This window comes from Geotrypetes seraphini, chromosome 3 (genome assembly GCF_902459505.1).
Source record: "Geotrypetes seraphini chromosome 3, aGeoSer1.1, whole genome shotgun sequence".
Lineage (NCBI taxonomy): Eukaryota > Metazoa > Chordata > Amphibia > Gymnophiona > Dermophiidae > Geotrypetes > Geotrypetes seraphini.
Genome location: NC_047086.1, coordinates 204467887 through 204491218, shown reverse-complemented (window position 1 = coordinate 204491218; position 23332 = coordinate 204467887). Strand labels below are relative to the sequence as shown.

General features: G+C 37.9%; 1 protein-coding gene across 4 annotated transcripts in view; it reads left to right on the top strand.

Annotated features, from left to right (window-relative positions):
* Positions 1 to 23332, top strand: part of SLC4A8 (solute carrier family 4 member 8) — a 536451-nt gene that overhangs the window by 409156 nt on the left and 103963 nt on the right. For all 4 annotated transcript variants that reach the window (XM_033936812.1, XM_033936813.1, XM_033936815.1 and 1 more), the window contains 2 exons: positions 7324 to 7575; positions 7732 to 7800. In XM_033936812.1, the coding sequence (XP_033792703.1) occupies positions 7324 to 7575; positions 7732 to 7800 (321 nt within the window). The remainder of the gene's footprint in view (positions 1 to 7323; positions 7576 to 7731; positions 7801 to 23332) is intronic.

Below are 23332 nucleotides of genomic sequence, written 5' to 3'. Positions count from 1 at the left end.
TGTCTCGTCGAGGGCATAACCAACCTCGTTCTGCCTTCCCCTGTTTTTCCCATCGGAGGGCGCCTCCATCATTTTTATCATCGCTGGGAGGCCATAACAACCGACCTCTGGGTCCTTACTATCATCAGGGAGGGATACTCTCTTCATTTCCATCGGGTCCCTCCGGACCACCCTCCAAGAGAGTATCCTTCCAACTTGACTCAGACCGCCCTTCTTCTTCAGGAGGCTCAGGCTTTGCTCTGGCTTCGGGCCGTGGAGCCGGTTCCCACAGACCAACTGAACCAGGGATTTTACTCCCGGTACTTCCTTGTCCCGAAGAAGGTCCCATTCTGGACCTCAGGGTCCTCAACAAATTCCTTGTCAAAGAGAGGTTTCGCATGCTGACACTTGCTTCTCTCTACCCCCTCCTCGAGCAGAACGACTGGTTATGCTCTCTGGATCTCAAGGAGGCCTACACTCATATCCCGATTCATCCGGCCTCTCGCAAGTTCCTCAGATTTCGGGTGGGACATCTCCATCTGCAGTACCGAGTGCTTCCGTTCGGCCTATCTTCGTCTCCCAGAGTCTTCACGAAGTGTCTGGTGGTGGTGGCCACAGCACTCAGGAACCAGGGTCTTCAGGTATTCCCCTACCTCGACGATTGGCTGATCAAGGCTCCCTCGGCCTCGGGGTCCTCTCGGCGACCCTGTCCACGGTTCTGTTCCTGCAGAGTTTGGGATTCGAGATAAACTTCCCCAAGTCTCATCTACAGCCGACCCAGTCTCTGCCCTTCATCGGGGCTGTCCTGGATACCATTCGTCTCAGAGCATTCAACATAACATAAGAACATAAGAACATTCCTTCCTTCTCAGCGCATGGATGCTCTTCTTCATCTCTGCCAGTCTGTGTCTTCTCGCCAGACCATCTCGGCGAGACACATGATGGTCCTCCTGGGCCACATGGCCTCTACAGTTCATGTGACGCCGTTTGCCAGACTCCACCTCAGGATTCCTCAGTGGACCCTGGCCTCTCAGTGGACTCAGGTGTCGGATCCGTTGTCTCGACACATCACAGTCACTCCTGCTCTTCGGCAGTCTCTGCTCTGGTGGATGACCTCTTCGAATCTATCCAGAGGTTTGCTGTTTCATTCTCCTCCCCACCAGAAGGTTCTCACAACCGATTCCTCAACCTATGCCTGGGGAGCGCATCTGGATGTTACTTACCATAACAGTTGTTATCTAGGGACAGCAGGCAGCTATTCTCACGTCCCACCCACCTCCCCTGGGTTGGCTTCTCTGCTAGCTACCTGAACTGAGGAGACACGCCCGGAGCATCGGGCGGGAAGGCACTGGCGCATGCGCGGTGCGGGCATCTCGAAACTTCTGAGTTTCTTCAAGCAAGACATGCTTGCAAGATGTCCGTATCGGGGCTCTGTCAGATGACATCACCCACTAGTGAGAATAGCTGCCTGCTGTCCCTGGATAACAACTGTTACGGTAAGTAACATTGCTTTATGTATAATGTGCTGGGCTGTGAGATATGCCTTTTATATAAACTGAAAAAATGGATCCTTTGTACATGATACCACATGTTGGACATTTTTCTGACTCGAAGAAGAAAGAATTTATTTATTTTTTTTTCATCACAATGACTGAATTATAGAAGATGAGTACGAAACTAAGAATAATTCTACAGCAGGATTAACAGGAATATGGTGGAACATTATGCTCACTACATTGCCAAGTTGTATGATCACTTGCATATCGAAATGCATAGGGAATATGCCATTCATACTAAAACTTTTGAACTGAGGAGTTCACCTTTCTGTTCAAGAAAGAAAGAGACTGATTTCCAGATACGATTGGTATGGTGAAACGAGAATCTTTATTCAGAAAAGACACCAGCATCGAAAATGGAATTCTTGGAACTATTTGTTTATTGATTTGAATCTTCATCGCAGATATCATCTTCGGACTGAACAGTGGTTATTGTGCAAGGGAAGGACATATATAATTAACTAGCATGTCTCGTGCTTATTGCATATTAGGAGATGGATTGCATTCCTTGTGTCTCATTGCTCATTCCTTATAGCTCCTGAAATTCTAACCTTAATATATTATCGTAGTATGACTAGGAAGATATAAGAAAAAAGGAGAAAGAAGAACTGGAATATTGAGTTTTATGACTCCATTACTGTTTATAACTATGATTTTGGGATCAATTGGAAGTAAATTTGTGCACAGGGAATGTGACGCACTAGGATCTTTCACTGAGGAATATTCTTTCAAAAATGATCTTATCTTTGATCTAGTGCTGAACTCATTCTGTATAAGAATTAATATTTCAAAATATTTAATTTAGATTTTAATTGCTTTTCATTGAATCTCATTGATAGCTATAGAATATATTTTCAATAGGGAATATCTAATTCTAATATGAATCAAATTCATATGTCTTTAGTGATGGAAAATTTATTAATTAACATCTGTACACTTCTAAAGAGGATGGTTACTGTACACATATGAGCAGAAGCGATTTGATTTCATTATGAGTAAATTATAGATTTATAATTTGTCTCCTTTTATACATATTAATATTATATGTTAAAGGATATTAAGAATAATTAGTTATTGATTATCCAAGCAAGATAATCTTAATATTATCTTCACATTAGATCAATTAGATCTATACAGCTTGGGAATTGGTTGTTGAGGTTTTTGATGGATATTTATGGAATGATTATAATAATAACAAGAGAATTATATAAAAAGATGAATATATTATAATATTGTCTTAATATTGTGGTCTGTTGGGGAACTTTCTGGACTCATCTGTACTTATATGTGTGATTCCAAGTTATATATGTCATTATTTAGGGGGGATGGGTGGGAATGGGATTAACAAAGGGATTGATAATAACTGGGGGAAGTGTTATATTCTAATGAAGAGGGTTTGGAAAATGGCATCTAATCATGAATTAATTTGTTATTTATTCTTTACATTTGAGAAGAGATTTTTGATAATTATTAAATATAATGGAGACTAAAATTTTTTCCCTTAACGTTAAAGGTCTCAATCATCCTGTAAAAAGGAAAAAAATGCTTACTTTCTTGAAAAAACAGAAAGCTGCTATATACTTCATCCAAGAGACGCATCTTTCAGATGTTGAATCAAAAAGACTCGAAGGCGAATGAATAAAGCACTGTTTTTTCGCCCCTGCAGTTAGGAAAAAAGTGGGGGTTGCTATTTTAATAAGTAATAACTGTTCAGCTTCATTTAAAATGTTGGAGTTTGATCCCTTAGGAAGATGGATTAAGGTGGAAATGAGAATGGGAAATAATATCTTGACCTTGATTAATGTCTACGCCCCTAATTCGAATCAAAATGATTATTTTAAATCTTTACAATTAATACTCCCACTGGCTGCTTCTAATTTAGTTGTAGCTGGAGATTTCAATGCTGTGATGGATCCTTTTATGGATAAAAAACCAAGTAAAAATATAAAATCTTTAGGGTTAGAAAATCTGGTAAATTCTTGTGATTTAAAAGATATATGGCGAATTCTTCATTTTAATGATCAGGAATTTTCTTTTTTTTCACAAGTTCATAAATCTTTTTCAAGAATTGATTATGTTTTTGTTTCAAATTCATTGGTAAAACAGGTGCTACAAGCTTCCATTGATCCAATTATTTTGTCAGATCATGGAGGGGTATGGATTAAATGTAGTTTAGATAAACAGGAAATAAATAGATCAGTTTGGAGATTTGATAGTACACTGATTGCAGATTCAGTTTTTCTTGAAGAATTTAAGGAAAAGATATCTGAATTTTTCCAAATCAATAATACAGTGGATATCAACACTGAAATATTGTGGGATGCTTTTAAAGCTACTATGAGAGGTCATATCATTTCTTATTCGGCACATACTAGGAAATTATTGGTTAAACAATTCACTGATCTGGAAAATTAAATTAAATTTCTAGAATCTAAATTAATTAGTAATTGGCAGAAAGATACTTTACAAGAACTCTTAAAAGTAAAAGGGAAATATAATGAGATTTCTTCAAGATTGGCGAGGAAAGATTTATTTTCCCAGCAAACTTTGTATTATGGAAGTTCCAATAAGGCAGGAAGATTACTTGCAAATTATCTTAAAGCAAAAAAAAGAAAAGTAAAATAATAGCAATTAAAGATAGTAATGGAAATTTGCATACTCAGATTAATGATATTTTAAATCAATTTCTTAATTTTTATAAATATTTGTATTCTTCCGAGTCTTATGCTGATAAACTTCAAAGTGGTGTGGAATTTTTAAATTTATTAGTGGGTCCAAAACTTCCTGATCATATAAAAAGAAGATTAGATGAGCCTATATCATTAAAAGAAGTAGAAACTGCATTGAAGTCTCTTAGAGTTGGATCCGCTCCAGGTGGGGATGGTTTTACAGTAGAATTTTATAAAACATTTAAAAATGCGTTACTCCCACATTTATTAAATTTATATCAATATCAACTAAATAAAGGTTGTATTACAGGTACTATGGCAGAATCTTTAATTATTGTTTTACCTAAGCCAAATAGAGATCCTACTTCGGTATCAAACTATAGGCCGATATCTTTAATTAATGTAGATGGAAAATTACTGGCTAAAACTTTGGCTATGAGATTGGCTAAGGCTCTCCCTTATATAATTGATGTACATCAAACTGGATTCATTGCGAATAGACATTCTTCTAGTAACACAAGATTGACATTCCACACTTTAAATTTAACTAAAAATATGAATGATCCGGATTTTGTCATATCTTTAGATGCAGAAAAAGCATTTGACAGAGTGGAATGGGATTTCATGTATCAAGCATTGGAATGGTTTGGTATAGGTTCAGGATTTATTCAAATGGTTCAGACTTTGTATAGCTCCCCTATGGCAAGATTATATATCAATAATAAAATGTCAGTTCGTTTTCATTTACATAGGGGAGTTAGACAGGGTTGTCCACTATCTCTTTTGCTTTTTGATATAGTATTAGAACCCCTATTATTAGCTATTAATCAAGCAAAGGGGATACAGGGTATTCCTCGTAACGATTGGGAATATAAGTTCTCTGCTTATGCAGACAATATTTTATTATATTTGAGAAATCCTGTTTCCTCCATTCCTTGTTTGTTAGACTTGATAGACAAGTTCGGTAAATTTTCAGGATATAAAATAAATTAGAATAAGTCTGAACTTCTTCCACTCAATGTACATTGTTTAAAAAGTATGTTTGAGTCCTTTTCTTTCGTTTGGAAGGATGATGGTTTAAAATATTTAGGAATATGGGTTAAAAATACAGTAGATGAGACTGTAAAAGAAAATGAAAAAAGGCTGTTAAAAAAGGTTACGGAATTATGTGAGCATTGGAATCCATTACATTTATCTTGGTGGGGGAGAGTTCAAACGGTTAAAATGATGATTCTACCTGTAGTTTGCTATCAAATGGGTATGATACCAGTATTTTTTCATGGATCTTTTTATAAAAAATTGAACTCGATTATTATAAAATTTATTTGGCTTGGTAAAACTCCTAGAATTGCTATAGCATCTTTGCAAAGACCAATTAAGGAGGGCGGGGTAAATTTTCCAAACTTTTATAGGTACCATCAAGCCTATATTTTACGTCAAGGTATGTATTGGGTCCTCCCGGATCTCATTGAGTATACTCCTGATTGGTTATATTTGGAATGGCGACTCATGTTTCCTTTACATCTTTCTCATGTGCTCAGTATCAAGATGCCCAGATTGTACAAAGAAAATAGAATTCTAATGGATACTTGGAAAACATTACGGTTTGTCAGTAATTTAACAGCAATTACTATTAATAATTCAACGAATCAATCCATATGGCTAAACTCCAAGATTCAAATTGGCGGTTTTAAGATCGTCTGGAAACATTGGATAATTGCAGGTATCAGAACTTTAAATGATGTAATTACTAATGGTAAGCTGCTGGATTTTACACAATTGCAACATAAATTTGGGCTTCACAAATCGCAATTTTTTCGTTGGTTGCAATTGAAGCAGGCCATTCAGGCAGGGTTCCCTGAATGGAAAAATTTGAATAATCAACCTAGCATAGAATTTTTATGTTTTCAGGCGGACTTTCTGGGACATCAGGCCGCACACTGGTATAAAACTATTAGTGAATTGGTTAAAAAAAAACCTAAAAATACTCTTAGGGATATTTGGAGCATTGAGATTAAGCATGATATTTCAGCATCTCAATGGCCACAAATTTGGTCTTGGAGAATGAGATGTACAATGTCAGCATCTATGAAACAAACTTGGTTTTTCTTGTTACATAGAGCTTTTTGGACCTCAGTTAGATTGCAAAAGTTAAATAGCTGTTTGTCTAATAGATGCTGGCATTGTAATCTGGATATAGGGACTTTAGATCATCTTTTGTTCTATTGTCCCCATATCTTAGCCTTTTGGAACTCAATCTGGGATCAAGTAAATTGTTTATTGGAAAATCACGTAGCATTAACTTATGATACTGTACTTTTTGGTATGTCTATGAGAAAAAAGAGTCAGATATCAATGTGTAATAACAAACTTTTATTGATTTTGACCGGAGTAGCCATTCAACATATTACTAATAACTGGAAAGAACATAGTAGGCTCAATTTTAAATTTTGGTGGAATTCAGTTTGCCACATATACAGAATGGAAAGATCAATAGCGGTGCAAAATGGAAATTATAAAAACTTCATTAAAATTTGGGAACCATTAATGTCCTTTTGTCATGATTGATGCCATTTTCCTAATATTTCTATATTTAATATGTAAGATAAGGGTGGGGTGGGGGAGGGTTTCTATTACATGAAAAATAAAAATTACTAAAAGGATTTCAGGATGGGAGAGGGAGGGTTATATTTACAACTATAAGTTATAATGATAAGATGTACAAGTGGTTAAATCTATGTGATTGTGTTGCAATTTTTGTACACTTGATGAAAGTTTTAAAATGAATAAAGAATTATAAAAAAAAAAAAAAAACCCAATGTGTATATTAGTAAAATGGTTGCTTCTGCTGCATATAGCCAATACATACACATTCCAAGTGCATTCCTGCAGGTATTTTAGAAAAAGGCTCTTCATTGGCAGATCCTTTCTAAAATACCACTAGAACTGTGTACGTCCCAACTTTATTGTCTCAGTTTCAATCTTTACTTTCTATCTAAAATGGAGCCTGATAAAGTGTGTGGGTATGTATGCTCAAAACTTTCACCTGTTCCAACTTGTTTCTACCCAAGTCTTTCTACATGTCTCACAGCTGTGGGAATCCTTTCTCCCCACTACAGAAAGGATGCGGGTACCACCTAGACCTGCTGATGGTCGGGCTGATGCTGGGCATATGCTCTGTGATGGGACTGCCCTGGTTTGTGGCAGCTACTGTCCTTTCCATTACCCACGTCAATAGCCTCAAGCTGGAATCTGAGTGCTCAGCTCCGGGGGAACAGCCAAAATTCCTGGGAATCCATGAGCAGAGGGTCACCGGGCTCATGATCTTTGTCCTCATGGGTTGCTCCGTCTTCATGACTGGTGTGCTGAAGGTACAAGTATAGAATGTTTATCACATCTTTACTGATATTTCAGTCACACAATCAAAATCATCATGTCTGCTGAGTTGAATTCATGGCTCTGTAGCCTTTAAGTTTTGTATGGTGTCTGTGTTGCTGCATGGCTGACATATTCTGTTTTGTTTCCAGTTTATTCCGATGCCAGTTCTTTATGGTGTCTTCCTCTACATGGGTGTCTCTTCACTTCGAGGAATTCAGGTATGTTCACATGGTTAAAGTCAAGAATTTATAGCAAGCATTAATGCAGATTCCATAGTCCTTTTCAATTCCTAAAGATGGCTCTTCTGAGCCTTATGAAGATAGGAAAAAAGATGGTTTAGAATTTTTGAATCTTTTTTTTTTTTTTTAATTCTTTATTCATTTTACATCTTACAACAAGTGTATCATAAAATAACATTTAAACTTATACAATATCACTTGATTCTCTATCAATTTAACTTAAATCATAATATTTAAACCCTCCCTCCCCTACTAATTCTTATGAATCTAATTATTGGACCGAAGGTTCCTGAACATATAAAAATAAGTTTGGAGGAACCTATATCACTAAAAGAATTAGAAACAGCGTTGAAATCTCTTAGAGTTGGATCTGCTCCAGGTGGTGATGGTTTCACAGTAGAATTTTATAAATCATTTCCAATTACCCTATTACCTCATTTATTAAATTTATATCAGTCCTAACTAACTAAGGGTTGCATTACTGGTACTATGGCAGAATCATTAACAATTGTTTTGCCAAAGCCAAACAAAGATCCCACTTTGGTTTCAAACTACAGGCCTATCTCGCTAATCAATGTTGGTGGAAAACTTTTAGCTAAGGCATTGGCTTTACACTTAGCTAAGGCTCTCCCTTTTATTATTGATATGCACCAAATGGGATTTGTTGCTAAGAGACATTCTTCTAATAATACCAGATTGGCTTTTCATATGTTAAATTTAACAAAAGCCTTAAAAGATCCGGCTTTCTCTATCTCTTTAGACGCGGAAAAAACCTTTGATCGGGTTGAGTGGACTTTCATGTATCAAGCATTAGATTGATTTGGTATAGGTTCAGGATTTATACAAATGATTCAGACATTGTATAGCTCCCCTGCTTCAAGATTGTATATTAACAATAATTTATCAGAGCATTTTAATTTGCAGAGGGGGGTTAGACAAGGCTGTCCATTATCTCCTTTGCTTTTTGATATTGTATTAGAACCCTTGTTATTAGCCATTCAACAAGTAAAGGGGATACAGGGTATTCCTCGCACAGATTGGGAATATAAAGTCTCTGCATATGCAAATGATATACTGCTTTATTTGAGAAATCCAGAAATTACCATTCCATGCTTACTAGAGTTGATAGAGAAATTTGGAAAATTTTTAGGGTATAAGATAAATTGGAGCAAGTCAGAAATTCTTCCACTTAATGTGCATTGATTCATTCTCATTTGTATGGAAGGAAGAAGGATTAAAATATTTAGGTATTAGGATAAAAAATACACTGGAAGACACAATGAAAGAGAATGGAAAAATTTTATTTAAAAAAGTAACAGAAATGTGTGAGCAATGGAATCCTTTACATCTTTCTTGGTGGGGGAGAGTCCAAACTATTAAAATGATGATATTGCCTGTGGTTTGTTATCAAATGAGTATGATACCAGTTTTTTTTCAAGGGTCCTTTTATAAAAAGTTAAATGGTATTCTTACAAAATTTGTTTGGCTGGGTAAAATGCCTAGAATCGCTTTAGTATCTTTACAAAAACCAATTGCGGAGGTTGGGGTAAATTTTCCAAACTTTTATAGGTATCATCAAGCCTATATTTTACGCCAGGGTATGTATTGGGTCCTCCCAGAGCTCATGAAAAATACCCCAGATTGGTTGTATTTGGAATGGCGACTCATGTTTCCTTTACATCTATCTCATGTTCTCAGTGTAAAAATGCCTAGAATACATAAAGAGAACAGAATATTGATGGATACATGGAAAACATTACGTTATGTCAGTAATTTAACATCTAACCCAATGTACAAATCAGCAAATCAATCTATTTGGCTAAACTCTAAGATTCAAATTGGCGGATTTAAAAATCGTATGGAAGCATTGGATTATTGCAGGTATACGGACTTTAGATGATGTTATTTCAAATGGTAAACTGCTTGATTTTTCACAGTTGCAACATAAATATGGTCTTAACAAATCACAAAGTTTTAAATGATTGCAGCTGAAGCAGGCTATTCAGGAGGAGTTCCCTGAATGGAAAAGTCTTAATAATCAGTATAGTCTAGAGTTCTTATGCTTTCAGGCGGATTTCTTGGGACACCAAGCCGCACAGTGGTATAAATTGATATCTGGATATATGAATAAAAACCCAAAGACTGGCCTTAGAGACATTTGGAGCATTGAGATTAAGCATCAAATTTCTGCATCTCAATGGCCACAAATTTGGTCTTGGAGAATGAGATGTACAGTGTCTGCATCTATGAGGCAAACTTGGTTCTTTTTGTTGCATAGAGCATTTTGGACCCCAGTTAGATTACAAAAGTTGGATAGCTCTAAGTCTAATAGATGCTGGCATTGTAATCTGGAAGTAGGGACTTTGGATAATTTAATATTCTATTGTCCCTGTATCATGGCCTTTTGGAAATCAATTTGGTCTCACATTAATTGTTTATTAGAGAATCATGCAGCATTATCATATTATACATTTCTATTCGGTACTTCAATGAGAATAAAAAGTCAAATTTCATCAAGCAATTATAAACTTTTATTAATTATGACAGGAGTCGCCATACAACATATCACCAAGAATTGGAAAAATTATAGTAGACTTAACTATACTTTTTGGTGAAATTCGTTGTGCCATATTTACAAAATGGAAAGAACAATTGCCATACAAAAAGGAAATTATAATAATTTTAAAAAGATATGGGGGCCATTGACAACTTATTGCAATGATTTGATGCCATTTTCCACTGAAAGTACATTTATAATATGGGGAAGGGGGATGGTATAAAGTTCTATTTAAGGTTTAATCATTAGATAAGAATGTAATATTTATACAAGTGTGTGGGGGTCTGTATAAAGTCTTTTCAGTTCATATTAGAGAGTTGCGCGGGGACAGAAATCCCACCCGTCCCCACCCGTCCCCGCCAAAGTCCCACCCGTCCCCACCCATCCCCGTGAGGAATCCCACCCGTCCCCACCCGTCCCTGTGAGGAATCCCTCCGTCCCCACCCGTCCCCGTGAGGAATCCCCTCCGTCCCCGCGAGGAATCCCCTCCGTCCCCGCCCGTCCCTATAAACTTCAGAAATAGTTATTTCATTTAATTATGCTACTGAATTAAAGGCTCTGGTAGAAACCCATTTACAAATAAGCAAAAAGACTTTATTAATTTGAAAATATTAATTGGGAAGAATACATACTTTGCAAATAGGTTTCTACCAGAGCCTCTAATGTTTATAAATTTTTATCAACACAACTAATATACTACTTTATCCTGAAGCAAAATAAAAAAAAAAGAAATATAATTCTTTTCCTACCTTTGTTGCCTGGTTTCTGCTTTCCTCATGTTCTCATTCAATTCCTTCCATCCACTGTCTCTCTTCCTTCTGCATCTTCCATTTGCTCTGTTACTGTGCCTCTCCCTTTCTTCCCCCTTCCAAATTGGTCTGGCACCCATCTTCTTCTCTCCGCTCCCCCCATAGTCTGGCATCTGTCTTCTTCCCTGCCAGCGTCTTCTCCCTACTCTCTCTTCCCCATTTCCTTTCAGCGTCCTTCTCCCCCCATCTTCCCCATGTCCTGTCAGCATCCTTCTCCCCCCTCTGCTTCCCCATGTCCTTTCAGCGTCCTTCTCCCTCTCTGTCTTCCCCATGGCCTTTCAGCGTCCTTCTCCACCCCCCCCCGTCTTCCCCATGTCCTTTCAGCGTCCTTCTCCACCCCTTTGTCTTCCCCATGTGCTTTCAGCATCCTTCTCCCCCCTCTGTCTTCCCCATGGCCTTTCAGCGTCCTTCTCCCTCTCTGTCTTCCCCATGGCCTTTCAGCGTCCTTCTCCACCACCCCCCCCCATCTTCCCCATGTCCTTTCAGCGTCCTTCTCCACCCCTTTGTCTTCCCCATGTGCTTTCAGCATCCTTCTCCCCCCTCTGTCTTCCCCATGGCCTTTCAGCGTCCTTCTCCCCACTCCTTCTCTACCGCCCCGAGTGCAGCACAGCCGGCCAGGTCCCCTTACTTTTGTGGCACTTCCCCGACCGACTGACAACAGCCCCGGTCCGACAAACCTCCCTGCCCTTAACTGCAAATCTAAATTACCTTATTACAGCTGCTGTAAGAAGATAATTTAGATTCGCGGCTACAGGGCAGGGAGGATTGTCGGACCGGGGCTGTTGTCGGTCGGTCGGGGAAGTGCCACAAAAGTAAGGGGACCTGGCCGGCTGTGCTGCAACCGGGGCGGGGTGTGGCGGGGCGGACCGCCCCCTCCCTTGGTAGCCACTCGAACCGCGAGGCTACTCTCCTCCCTACCTTCTCTGCTTGCAGCACAGAGCCGAACGGAAGTCTTCCCGACGTCAGCGCTGACGTCGGAAGGAGGGAGGGCTTTGTTTAAGCCCTCCCTCCCCTCCGACGTCAGCGCTGACGTCGGGAAGACTTCCGTTCGGCTCTGTGCTGCAAGCAGAGAAGGTAGGGAGAAGAGCCGCGCGACTGAGTACATCCAGCCCCGCAGGAACCCCGCGACCCTCGGAGGCGTCCCCACGGGATCCCCGCGACCCTAGGGGGCGTCCCCACGGGATCGCCGCGACCCTAGGGGCGTCCCCACGGGATCCCCGTGACCCAAAGGGGGAACCCGCGGGATTCCCGTCGTCCCCGTTCCCGTGCAGCTCTCTAGTTCATATCTGGTGAGTTTAGGTGGGTTTTTGTGACTTAGACCATGTTTTACATGGTCTAAATCACAACGTCAAGTTCCTTCGATCGTCGGGTGTATAACTTTCGGTTATACATGCTGTACACCTAACTCTAAGCTGGCCCATGTCCCGCCCAACTCCCGCCCTCGACACTCCTCCCGAAACACCTCATTTAGCTTTGTCGTTCAGCGACACTATGAAGGCCTAAGTCGTTCAGAAATACGTCCAAAACCCATTTTTAGTATCGGCACTTGGACGTATTTGAGAAATGTTCGTCCAAGTGCCCGACTTAGGCCGGTTTTTGGACGTATTTCTCTTTCGATTATGAGCCCCATATAGTTTAAGGTGGAATAATTTTACAATTTTTCTTTTAAAATTGAGATGTTTCCATGAGCTCAGGAAGGATCCAATACATACCCTGCCGCATGATAAAAGCTTGATGATATCTCTAAAAATTTGGGAAATTTACCCCACCCTCAACAATTGGTTTTTGCAATGACACTAAAGCTATTCTAGCAGTTTTACCTAGCCAAATAAATTTAGTGATAATACTTAGATGTACTTAGAATGGCAACTCATGTCCCCAATGCGATGGTTTCATGTTCTGAAACAAGGATCATTGTCAAGGACAATAGTATTTTGTTTGATACATGGAAAACATTGAAATTTATTAATAAATTAATGGATGTTCCAGTGGAAAATCCACTTATCAATCCTTATGGTTAAACTCCAAGGTTCAAATAGGTGGGTGTGGGATCTCCTGGAAGCATTGGAAGCAGGCAGGCATTCGAACATTAGATGATATTATATCTAATGGGAAACTGCTGGATTTTTTATGGCTGCAACAATCATTTGGAATTTCAAAATTATAGATGGTTGCAGCTGAAACAGGCCATTCAGAGTGGGTTCCCTGAATGGCAGAATTTAAAAAACTATTATAGTTTGCAGGTCCTATGCTTCCAGACAGATTTGCTGGGACATCAGGCCACCAGGTGGTATAAATTAATTTCTGAATTTTTGAATAAGAAACTAAAAAATAGTCATAGAGAAATTTGGAGCACTGAGATAAAGCAGTACATTTCTGCATCTCAATGGCCACGAATTTGGACTCGGAGGATGAGATGTACAGTGTGAGCATCTATGAGACAAACATGGTTTTTCTTTTTTTTTTTTTAACTTTTATTTATAGATTTTTGCATTCTTACAATATTTGAATTATACATATTATATTCAATTAATACATGAAATTGTGATTACAAATAATTCATCATATCATATAAAATATAACCCTCCCCTTTTTTCATTTCTTATTTCCACATAATATACATTCCCCTCCCCACTCTAATATAACTATTACTAATGTGCTATGAAATCTGATCATTGGAATAGCGAGTCAATGGTTCCCAAATTTTCTTAAAATTATGAATATTTCCCTGTTGTAATGCTATTATTTTTTCCATTTTGTATATATGACAGACTGAAATCCACCAAAATGTATAATTTAATTTGGTATAATCTTTCCAATTTTGAGTTATTTGTTGCATGGCGACCCCTGTCAATATTAATAATACTTTGTTATTATTTGCTGAAATCGGACTCTGAGTTCTCATTGCTGTACCAAATAATATAGTATCATATGAGAGTCCTACATGATTTTCTAGTAATTCATTAATTTGGGGCCAAATTAATTTCCAAAATGCATTTACACAGGGACAAAAAAAATTAAGTGATCTAACGTCCCAACTTCTACTCTACAATGCCAGCATCTATTAGATCTAGTGCTATCTATCTTTTGTAAGCGCGTAGGGGTCCATAAAACTCTATGTAACAAAAACATCCAAGTTTAACTCATAGATGCTGACTTTGTAGATCTTAATCTCCAGGACCAAAATCGTGGCCATTGAGACGCAGAAATTGTCTGTCCAATCTCAATACTCCAAATATCCCTAAGTCCATTTTTTTTTTTAATTTAAAAATCCATATATCAATTTATACCATTTTGCGGCTTGGTGTCCCAAAAAGTCCGCCTGGAAACAAAGAACTTGTAAACTATATTGGGTATTAAGATCTTTCCATTCAGGGAACCCTGCCTGAATAGCTTGCTTCAATTGCATCCATTTAAAATATTGTGTTTTATTTAATCCAAATTTATGTTGCAATTGTGAAAAACTAAGCTTGATCCTTCTGAAATAACATCATTCAATGTTCGTATACCTGCAATTATCCATTGTTTCCAGACGATCTTATATCCGCCAATCTTGATCCTGGAGTTTACCCAAATAGATTGATTTAATGATTTAGCAATTGGCTCTGGCAATAGATTACTAATATATCTTAATGTTTTCCAAGTATCCAATAGAATTCTGTTATCTTTATATCGTCTAGGCATTTTTATACTAATTAGATGTTCTAAATGTAATGGGAACAGGAGCCGCCATTCTAGATATAGCCAATCCGGTACATTCTCCATGAGATCTGGAAGGATCCAATACATACCCTGTCTTAGAATATAGGCTTGATGGTACCTATAAAAATTTGGAAAATTTACCCCTCCCTCCACAATTGGTCTTTGTAAAGATACTAAAGCAATTCTGGGTCTTTTCCCAAACCAAACAAATTTTGTAAGAACATTGTTTAACTTTTTATAGAATGACCCCTGAAAAAATATTGGTATCATACTCATTTGATAACAAACCACAGGCAATATCATCATTTTAATTGTTTGAACTCTTCCCCACCAAGAAAGATGTAAAGGATTCCATTGCTCACACATTTCTGTTATTTTTTTTAATAAAAGCTTTTCATTTTCTTTGACTGTGTCTTCAATTGTATTTTGATAATAATTCCTAAATATTTTAAACTTTCCTCTTTCCTGTAAATGAATATGAATCAAATAATCCTTTGGTACAATGAACATTAATTGGAAGAATTTCCGATTTACTCCAATTAATTTTATATCCAGAAAATTTTCCAAATTTCTCTAGAAGATTAAGTAAACTTGGAACAGTATTCCTCGGTTCTCTTAAATATAATAATATATCATCTGCATATGCAGAAAGTTTAAATTCCCAGTAAGAGAATGGGATTCCCTTTATCTCCTTAGTTTGATTAATTGCAATTAATAAGGGTTCTAAAACAACATCAAAAAGTAAGGGGGACAAAGGACATCCTTGTCTAACTCCCCTACGCAAGTTAAATCTGTCTGATAAATTGTTATTAATATATAATCTTGCACCAGGAGAGCTATACAAAGTCTGAATCATTTTAATAAAACCGGGGCCTATTCCAAACCATTCTAGAGCTTGATACATAAAACTCCATTCCACTCTATCAAATGCTTTTTCTGCATCTAAAGATACCATAAAAGCTGGATCATTCATATTTTCCCAGAACCATTTTGATATGCACCCATCTTCCTAAAGGATCATAATTTATTAATTTAAAATCAGCAATACACTTCTTATTTATCAGAACAGCCACCCCAGCTTTTTTCCCCATAGCAGGTGCAAATAAACATTTAGAAATCCAACCCCCAGATAACTTTTTAGATTCAATCTCAGAAAGGTGCGTCTCTTGAATGAAATATATGTCCGCATTTTGCTTCTTAAGGAACGTTAATACTTTCTTTCTCTTAATAGGATGATTTAAACCATTGACATTAATAGAATAAATTTTTATATCCATCTATTTTATAATTAAATTTTGGCAAATACTTCTTTGATAATATACTTGACCAGACCTCAGCACATTTATTAGATATATTTCCTTTTCCCAATCCCCCCATCCCTTCCCCCCCCAGAAAATAAAATTATATAAAGACAATTCAAATTTTACAGTTTTTCCAATTTCCTTTCTCATACATACATTAGTCCTCTGATCCCCCCTCCCTCCCTCTATTTTCCCTCCCTTCCCCCCATAATCATTGTCTGACCTGGAACACACATTGGTATAGCAGACCCTAAATCCCCTCCCCCAGGCAACTAATATCCCTCCATATTAATTTAATATATCTCAAATGTTCAACTATACTTTCCCCCCAATATATTTAAATATTTAATTATTTTATCTATATATACTCATTCAATCATTTAATAATTATTGAAATCAATATTAATAAATTCATTTCAACATTCTTACATAAAAATATCTATATAGAATTCAATATAAATATCTACTTAAATATAGTAAAAATATTCATATAAATTAGTTAGTATCCTAAAATGCTTTACCTCCTTATTCATTATCCCTTCTTTAAAAAAATCCCAACTTCCTAGACTTAACCCTTTGTTTAATAAATTTATGTAATTCATATCAATTAGTATCTACGTGAATATATGAGTATAACAAGACTTATAATTAAATTAAGTCATAAAAAATTATAAACATATCTCTCTTCAAAGTAATATATTTCCACCACCATATTATTTTAACATATTTCAAAATTTAGCTATAATTCCATGTGTATTAAATATTTATTATTTAATTTAGATATTTTATTCATACAGTTAACCTATATTGATAGTAGCTTTAATACAATCACTTTGAATATTCCCATATAAAATCATCCATAATAAATTCAATATAATAAATATTTGAATAAAGTAGGTATCTTCAATCAATTAATCAATTAATAAAACCTCTAAAATTAATTCCTTCTTTATTAATTATCCCTTTTTTAAATACCCATTTTCCTATGTTTATCTTCTTATTTAACCAATTAATGTCTTCATATCAATTAATATTAGCATATATATATATGACTGCAATAACTTTCATAAATAATTTAATTTCTTATTAAATTAAGAATATATCATTTCATTTAATATAATATAATACTTAAATCAAAAAACCTTCAAATGCATTAAAAATAATCTGTTCAAACATTAATCATTGTCCTCTTTTTTCTTCTTATCCATCTTCTTCTTCTATTCCATTTTGTCTCCCTTTTTTCCTTTTCTTTCTTCAAATGAGACTTCTTTATTTTCTCTTTTTTCTTAAACCTATATTCCTTCATGTAGACATTGGTTCCTCTTGCGATAGAAACTCTTTAAGTTTTGCAGGATCTTGAAAATACACGGACTTAGTCCCATTAGACACTCTCATTGTTGATGGATAGTACAAACCATACATATACCCTTTTTCTTTTAACTGCTGTCTGAATGTGAGAAACTGCTTCCTTATGTTTGCAGTGTGTTTTGCAAAATCTGGGACCAACATCAATTTAGACCCCTTATAATTTAAATTTTTATTAGCTTTTGCCACCTTTAAGATTTCCAAAGCTTGCTGAAATCTCAAACTTTAAAAATCAAGGGTCTGGGGACAGCCTGGTTTACTGATTTTTTTGAAGGGATTCTATGTGCCCTTTCTATTTCCAACGGCCACTTCGAGTTTAACTGTAACAGTTTAGGTAGTAAATTCTCCAGAAACTGTATAGCGTCTCCCCCTTCAAGATTTTCAGCCAAGCCAAGCACTCTTATGTTCTTTCTCTTTCCCCGATTTTCCAAGTCCACCAGTTGATTTTTTAAGCTCACTACAGCTTGTCTTTCCTCTTCACACTTTTGTGTGATAGCTTCCAGCTGCTCGACTCTCTCTTCAATCACTGACATCCTTTGCCTGTCAGTCTGGATCTCCTGCTTTAGACTTAGTACTTCCTCTTTGACCTCAGATATTTTGCTTGCGTTGTCTGTTAGCATTAGTTTAATTTTGAACAGTTCTGCCATAATATCCGCTTTGTCTGAAAATTCCTCAGTTTCCAGTGGGATTGGCACACTTGACAGCGACATTGGCGTGACCTTTGATCTCTTCGCCGATACACCCGATGTGCACGGCTTCTCCGACTTCCCCTGCCTTGTTGCAGCCATTTCCGACGCTGTTTTCACTGATTTTTAATTCGGGTGAGCGAAGCAAAACAACTAATTTCTGTCAGTTAGTTGCCTGGATTCGAGGAGCGCCTCGGTTATGCCACCATTTTTTGCGCGCTCCAAGCCACGCCCCCAAACATGGTTTTTCTTATTGCATAGAACTTTTTGGACACCTGTTCGTTTACAAAAGTTAGATAGTTCTAAGTCTAATAGATGCTGGCATTGTCATCTTGATACAGGGACACTGGATCATCTGTTGTTCTATTGTCCTTTAATACACAAGTTCTGGAAGTCGATATGGGGACAGATTAATGCTATACTTGAGGCATCGATTCCTTTTTTTTTTTTTTTTAATAATTCTTTATTCATTTTTAAAATCTTACAATAAGTGAATTATGCATAATAAAACAATTTTCATATGTCACTTGTATTTACATTCAAATATATCTATAAGATAAAATAAATACCCCCTTATTTCCCAATAATCCTATTTCATATGATAAATATTCCCACCCTCACCCCACCCCAACCCCATCCCACATATATATTACCCATGAGCTAAGATATCTGATCATTAGAGTAATTAGTCAATGGCCCCCATATTTTCTTAAAATTATGAATATTCCCTTGTTGTAACGCTATCATCTTTTCCATCTTATATATGTGGCAAACTGAATTCCACCAAAATGTATAATTTAATTTAGTATTATCTTTCCAATTTTGAGTAATTTGTTGCATGGCGACCCCTGTCAATATTAATAATAACTTGTTATTATTTGCAGAAATCGGACTCTGAGTTCTCATTGCTGTACCAAATAATATAGTGTCATATGAGAGTCCTACATGATTTTCTAATAATTTTTTTAATTTGGGGCCAAATTCGTTTCCAGAAAGCATTTATACAGGGACAAAAAAAAATCAAATGATCTAACGTCCCCACTTCTAATCTACAATGCCAGCATCTATTGGATCTAGTGCTATCTAATTTTTGTAAACATGTAGGGGTCCATAAAACTCGATGTAACAAACATCCACGTTTGACTCATAGATGCTGATTTTGTAGACCTTAATCTCCAGGACCAAAATCTTTGCCATTGAGATGCAGAAATCACCTGTCCAATCTCAATACTCCAAATATCCCTAAGTCCAGTTTTCTTTTTTTTTTATTTAAAAATCCATATAATAATTTATACCATTTTGCGGCTTGGTGTCTCAAAAAATCCGCCTGAAAGCAGGGGACCTGCAAACTATAATGAGAATTAAGACCCTTCCATTCAGGGAACCCTACCTGAATAGCCTGCTTCAATTGCAACCATTTAAAATATTGTGTTTTATTTAATCCAAATTTTTGTTGCAATTGTGAAAAACTTTATTCATTTTTAAAACTTTCATCAAGTGTACAAGAATCATAATAAACACAATTAATCAGAGCACTTGCATATCTTATCATTATAATCTAAACATACAAATGTATCCCTCTCCCCACCCTCCCTCAAAGCCCTTCATTCATAATAAGAAACCTATATTTGTATCCCTCCCCCCTCCCAATACTATATGGTGTATGACTAATAGAAAAATGGCATTTAATCATGACAAAAAGACGTTAATGGCTCCCAAATTTTAATAAAATTATTATAATTTCCATTTTGTATCGCTATTGATCTTTCCATTCTATATATGTGGCATAATGAATTCCACCAAAAATTAAAGTTCAACCTAGTATGATCTTTCCAATTATTAGTAATATGTTGGATGGCAACTCCAATCATGATCATTAAAAGTGGAAGAACTTCAGATTTACTCCAATTAATTTTATATCCAGAAAATTTTTCAAACTTCTCTAGAAGATTAAGTAAACATGGAATGGTATTCCCCGGTTCTCTTAAATACAATAAAATATCATCTGCATATGCCGAAAGTTTAAATTCCCAATTCGAATATGGGATTCCCTTTATCCCCTTTGTTTGATTAATTGCAATTAATAAGGGTTCAAGAACAACATCATAAAGTAAAGGGGACAAAGGACAACCTTGTCTAACCCCCCTTAGCAAGTTAAATCTATCAGATAAATTATTATTAATATATATTCTTGCACCAAGAGAGCTTTACAATGTCTGAATCATTTTAATAAAACCGGGGCCTATACCAAACCATTCTAAAGCTTGATACATAAAACTCCATTCCACTCTATCAAATGCTTTTTCTGCATCAAAAGACACTAGAAAAGCTGGATCATTAATATTTTTTTGCTAAATTTAAAGAGTGAAATGCTAACCTAGTATTATTTGACGAATGTCTTTTAGCAATAAATCCTGTTTGGTGGACATCAATAATAAAAGGAAGAGCTTTTGCCAATCTTAATGCTAAAACTTTAGCAACCAATTTACCATCTACATTTATCAAAGAGATAGGCCTGTAGTTTGAAACCAAAGTAGGATCCCTGTTTGGTTTTGGCAAGATGATAACTACAGAATCAGCCATAGTACCAGATATATTTCCATTATTCATTTGATACTGATATAAATTTAATAGATATGGTAAAATAATATTTTGAAATGATTTATAAAATTATATCCATCACCACCTGGAGCAGATCCAACTCTAAGAGACTTCAATGCTGATTCTACTTCTTTTAAAGATATAGGTTCTTCTAAACTTCTTTTTATATGATCCAGAACATTTGGTCCATTAAATGACTTTAAAAATCTAACCCATCTTGTTCTTTATTTTCATAAGTATCAGAAGAATATAGATCCTTATAAAAATCGAGAAACTGCATTAAAATATCCTTAGTGCTAGTGTGTGTATTGCCCTGCACATCTTTAATTGCAATAATCTTAGATTTCCTTTTTTTTGCCTTAAGAAAATTTGCTAATAATCTTCCAGCCTTGTTTGAATTACTATAATACTGAACTTGCCGAGAGACCATCTCTTTCATCACAATTTGAGAAGAAATCTCATTATACTTAGCTTTTATTTTTAATAATTTTTGTATTACATCATGTTCCCATTTCTCAATTAATTTATTTTCTAATACCGTATTTGCCGGCGTATAAGACGACTTTTCAGTACCTTAAAATCCTCCCCAAAGTCGGGGGTCGTCTTATACGCCGGGTACTGTTTACATGCAGTGGCGTACCAAGGGGGGGGCGGAGGGGGCGGTGCACCCCGGGTGCCAGCCCTAAGGGGGTGCTCCCGGCCTTGCCGTTCAATCCCCCCCCACCCCCGAAGGACTGCTCGCCCCACTGACCTTCCTGCATCACCTGTGAAGCAGTCCGCAGCAGGATCGCGAAGTCAGCGTCAGCGATACCGCCCCTCCTCTGACGTCAGAGGAGGGGTGGGACCGTGGCGCAGGAAGCAGCGCAGGGATCGCTGACGCTGACTTCGCGATCCTGCTGCGGCTGCTTCATAGGTGGTGCGGGGAGGCCAGGGGGGCGAGCGGTCCTTCGGGGTGGGTCGGGGCATCAGGCCTTCAGGGTGGGGCGGGCGGGCAGGCAGGCAGGCTTTCAAGGGGGAGGGGGTGACAGGCAGGCAGGCAGGCCTTCAAGGGGGGACAGGCCTTCAGGGGGGGTGCAGGCCTTCGGGGGGGTGTAGGCCTTTGGGGGGTGCAGACCTTCAAGGGGGTGCAGGCCTTCAAGGGGGGGGACAGGCCTTCAAGGGGGGAAAGGCAGGCAGGCAGGCCTTCAAGGGGGAGACAGGCCTATAAGGGGGGGACAGGCCTACAAGGGGGTGGGACAGGCCTTCAAGGGGGGGGACAGGCCTTCGGGGGGGTGCAGACCTTCAAGGGAGTGCAGGCCTTCGGGGGGTGCAGGCCTTCAAGGGGGGACAGGCCTTCAAGGGGGGACAGGCCTACAAGGGGGGGGAGAAGCTACAAGGGGGTGGGACAGGCCTTCAAGTGGGGGACAGGCCTTCGGGGGGTGCAGGCCTTCGGGGGGTGCAGACCTTCAAGGGGGGGACAGGCAGGCAGGCCTTCAAGGGGGGGACAGGCCTACAAGGGGATGGGACAGGCCTTCAAGGGGGGTGCAGGCCTTCAAGGGGGGACAGGCAGACCTTTAAGGGGGGACAGGCCTTTGGGGGGGACCATGATTTAGAAGTACACGGAGGGAAGGGGGTGTTCAAAGAGACGTGCATATGCCAAACTTTGGGGGGGGAAGAAATAATGGGTCTGAAAATAGAGGAGAGGGAGAGAGATGATGGACCATGGGATTTAGGGAGGGAAGGAACTGAAAGGGAGAGAAATTGGACACAAGGGATGGTGTGGAGGAGGGATAGAGATACTGGATAGGAGGGTAATTAGGAAAAGAAAGGGAGAGATGGTGGACTCTGTGGTGGTGGGGAAGGAGGGAGAGATGCCGGATGAAAGGGTATTTAAGAAAAGGTGGATCTGTGGAGGGAGATGAAAAAAAGGAAAGATACCAGACTTCCTGGGAAGGGAAGGGAAATGGAAAGGGAGGACAGAGTTGGCAGATGGATGGTTAGCATGCAGAAAGAAGGAGACCCTGGCAAGCAAGTTATCAGAAGAAAACCAGAGCCTTGGACCAACAAGATTTGAAATATAACCAGACAACAAAAGGTAGAAAAATTAATTTTATTTTCTGTTTTGTGATTATAATATGTCAGATTTGAAATGTGTATCCTGCCAGAGCTGGTGTTGGACTGCAAACGTGAGCTAGGATTTAACAGAGAGAGGAAAAGTCCTTTTTGTTTCTTTATTTTATTTACACCACAGCGCCAGTGTGGTTAGGAGAAGCCAAAGGGGGTGAAAAAGCTATAAAACCCACCAGGAGTTTTGAAAAAAATCACCCAACTGGGCAGGAAAATCGAATTGAAAAACCAATTCAATTGGGCTGAATCGAATCAAAAATTTTTTTCCTGTATCTGGCAGCATTAGTTTGCGCTACTGTCTTAGACTTTAGGACCTGGGATTGGGGAGAGATGGCATCCTCAGTACTTTATAATGCAAGTGAAACGAGGATTTGGTCAGACTTT